This window comes from Manduca sexta, unplaced genomic scaffold (genome assembly GCF_014839805.1).
Source record: "Manduca sexta isolate Smith_Timp_Sample1 unplaced genomic scaffold, JHU_Msex_v1.0 HiC_scaffold_2214, whole genome shotgun sequence".
In the NCBI taxonomy this organism is placed as follows: Eukaryota; Metazoa; Arthropoda; class Insecta; order Lepidoptera; family Sphingidae; genus Manduca; species Manduca sexta.
The window spans coordinates 1,342-5,156 of record NW_023593156.1 but is presented as its reverse complement, the minus strand read 5'-3'; the positions used below and the strand labels follow the sequence as shown (position 1 = coordinate 5,156).

Genomic DNA, 3,815 nt, shown 5'->3' with positions numbered 1-3,815 from the left:
ATTCGGCGGCGGCGAACAGCCACGCCGGCAGCGGGTACACACGACTGTGGCAGATAAACGGTCGACATGCAGTGTGTGTAACAAAGAAACGCACTCGATGAGTGACTGCGTTCGCTTCCGCGACGCCGCCATAGACGCGCGGTGGGACATCGCAAAGAAGCACAGACTATGTTTCAGATGTTTGAAATTCAGGAACAAACAACACACATGCAAGCCGAAGAAATGCGACATCAACGGGTGCGAGTATCTACATCACCGCTTGCTGCACTCGGAGCGAAAAATAAGATCACCGACGCACCCGGCGAAGCAGTGAACGAGGCAGTGAACTCAACATGGATGCCACAGATGTCCTTTTTAAAAATAGCCCCAGTGTGCATTTCAGGACCGGCGGGAGTGGCTCGCACTTTCGCCTTACTCGACGACGGATCGACGGTGAGCCTCATCGACGACGAACTCGCTCGAGATATCGGCGCGGAAGGACCGGACGAACCACTCCACATAGCAACGTACGACGGGGAGAGGAAGACACGCAACAATTCTCGGCGCGTCAAGTTTAATATTGAAGGAAGCCGGGGACGACTTCGCATCGAAGCACGCACCGTCGACAATCTCCAGTTGGCGGCGCAGCGCATCCCGGACGAGGCGATACGGGATTGCGGACACCTGAAGGGCCTACTGTCCGCTAAACGAGCGGAAGAGGCGAAACCCCGAATCCTCATAGGCCAGGATAACTGGCATCTCCTCCTCGCCACGAAAACACGGTCAGGTAGGAGACATCAACCGGTCGCATCACTCACGCCGCTCGGTTGGGTGATACATGGAAGCCGGACTCGGACTCTGGGACACAGAGTGAATTTCGTCGGTCAAACCACGACCGACGAACGCACAGAGAACTTTTGCGAGATTTTATAACATCCGACAACCTGTTTATAGACCCCCGCAGGCCCAAGAACGACCCCGGCGAGAAGGCGCTCAAGATACTGAACGAACATACGGAGAGATCGCCGGAGGGAAGATATCAGACGGCCCTGTTGTGGAAATCGGACAGCGTGGAATTGCCGAATAACTATGAAAACACGCTGAAAAGGCTGCACAACATAGAAAACAAGTTGGACAAGAATCCCGACCTTAAAGAAAGGTATGAAGAGCACATGGAGGCCCTAGTCAAGAAAGGCTACGCGGAAATAGCGCCACGCGCGTCCCACACCACAAGGACGTGGTACTTGCCGCATTTCGCAGTCGTAAACGCTCTAAAGCCCGACAAATTGCGAGTTGTACACGACGCAGCAGCCAAAACAAAAGGTACGACTTTGAATGAGAATCTATTAACAGGGCCGGATTTGTTACAGCCTCTTCCCGCAGTGTTATTAAGATTCCGGGAACATCCCGTCGCTGTAACAGCGGACATCACGGAGATGTTCATGCAGGTGGGACTACGCGAGGAAGATCGCGACGCACTGCGCTACCTCTGGCGGGGAAACCGCCGAGATAGCCGGCCGCCAGAGGTGTACCGAATGAAGGTATTAATCTTTGGCGCATCGTGCTCTCCTGCGACGGCGATATACGTCATGAATCGCAACGCGGAGAGACACCGACACACGCATCCTGAGGCTGTCGAGGCGATCAAGAAGAAACACTACATGGACGACTACCTCGACAGCTATGAAGATGAACACAGGGCGATAACAATCGCTACTCAGGTGCGCAACATACACAGAGAAGCTCACTTTGAATTAAGGAAGTGGACGAGTAACTCGCCCGCGGTGTTGAAGGCGCTCGGCGAATCGCCCAATGCAACCGAAGCGGTGGAAATAGAAAGGACTGAACGAGTCCTAGGCCTTATTTGGAGGCCGCAAGAAGACAGGTTGGCGTTCAACCTAGACTTGGCCCGCATACCGTCGAACCTACTGAGGCGAGAAGCACCCACGAAGAGAGAAGCATTGAAAATAGTAATGTCGTTGTTTGATCCTCTAGGGTTGGTGTCGCCGATAACTGTGCGGGCTAAACAGCTATTACAGGAGGTGTGGCGACGCGGCACCGATTGGGACGACCCGATCGACGACGAACTGTCCGCCGCCTGGGTGAACTGGCTCACCCATTTGAAGCAACTCAACGGCGTAACAGTGCCGCGCTGCTATCCCGGCTACTCCCGAGCGAGAAAACTCCAACTCCACGTGTTCACCGACGCCAGCGAGTCAGCCTACGCGACCGCGCTCTACTGGCGCGCCGAGGACGACGACGGACGAGTCACAGTCACGTTACTGGCGGCCAAGGCAAAGGTAGCTCCACTCAAATTAACCTCCATACCACGGCTTGAACTACAGGCAGCTGTACTCGGCGCACGGATGGCTGCGAGTGTGACACAGGAGCACTCCAGGCAGCCAGAATCCACGACCTACTGGACCGACAGCAAGACAACACTGTGCTGGATCAGAACGGGAGCCAGGTCGTACAAGCCCTACGTAGCGCATCGAATCGCCGCGATAGAAGAACACACACAGGCGAATCAATGGAGATGGGTGCCTACACGCTACAACGTTGCCGACGACGCTACGCGCGACGTTCCCGACAACTTCACGCGGGAACACAGGTGGTTCAACGGACCAGAGTTCCTCCGCGACCCGCCCGAACTATGGCCTGCGGAGGAAACACAGCTGAGCACCGACACGGGTGAGGAAAGAGTGAACACTATTACAGAGCGTCGGGAGAAACAGTACAAGGAAGTCCTGCCCGACGTGAATCGATTCTCAAATTGGAATCGCTACGTTAGAGCTGCCGCCCGCGTACTACAAGCAGTACAACACTTCAAACGACGCGTCAACACGGTCCATTACAAGAGGACCAAGGCGGCCGCAAGCGAGAATCCGGATTGAGGCGCAACGAAGCCGCGAAAAATGCGGCGAAACGAGTCGTACAAGCACCGGAGGAGCGATTTGTGACGCTCCCAGCCGAGTTGCAAGAAGAGGCCGAGCGCATAATCATAAAGGCGAGTCAGGAGGCCGCCTTCGAGGAAGAACTACGCTCACTCGAAAAAGGAAAACCCGTGTCAAAAGAAAGCAGGTTGTACGCTTTGAGTATAACATTTATTAACGAACTCATTTGCCTCGACAGCAGAATTTCAGCCGCTACGGGAGTAAGCGCCGCAACAAAGAACAGTACAAATGGGTCATTCGACTGCGCCCGACGGTCAAGGCGGTGGTCAGGAGCTGCTTCAAGTGCCGCCAGAGGGCGGCCACTCCACCGCAACCGATAACGGGAGACTTGCCTCCCTGTCGACTGGCGCATCATCACCGGCCGTTTACATACACCGGTTTGGACTATTTCGGCCCGCTCACAGTCACCGTGGGCCGGAGTAGTCAAAAAAGGTATGTCGCTCTTCACATGCCTAACAGTGCGGGCGGTGCATCTCGAAGTGGTGCACTCCCTGAGTACACAAGGAGCGATCATGGCTCTGCGGCGCATGACAGCACGCCGCGGGAGCCCCGCCGAGATCTGGTCCGACAACGGGACAAACTTCCACGGCGCAGAAAAGGAACTGCGCAACACCCTCCTCGCTGGCGCCGAACAAGAGGCGTCGCGGAGGGCGATTAGATGGCATTTCATCCCTCCGGGCGCACCATTCATGGGTGGCGCCTGGGAACGGCTCGTGCGGTCGGTCAAGACCGCGCTGACGACGGTGCTTCACGAGCAGAGGCCACATGAAGAGACGCTGTCGACGCTACTCGCCGAGGTGGAGTTCACAGTCAACAGCCGCCCACTGACTCATGTGTCGGTGAACCCCGAAGATCCGGAGGCCCTGACGCCTAACCACTTTC

General features: G+C 56.0%; 1 protein-coding gene across 1 annotated transcript; it reads left to right on the top strand.

Moving 5' to 3' along the window:
- The first annotated feature begins 1,151 nt into the window (after window positions 1-1,151).
- Window positions 1,152-2,873, top strand: LOC119191999. Its single transcript, XM_037445854.1, has one exon. It carries the CDS (start codon window positions 1,152-1,154, stop codon window positions 2,871-2,873), a length of 1,722 nt encoding a protein of 573 aa, XP_037301751.1.
- The last annotated feature ends 942 nt before the right edge of the window (window positions 2,874-3,815 follow it).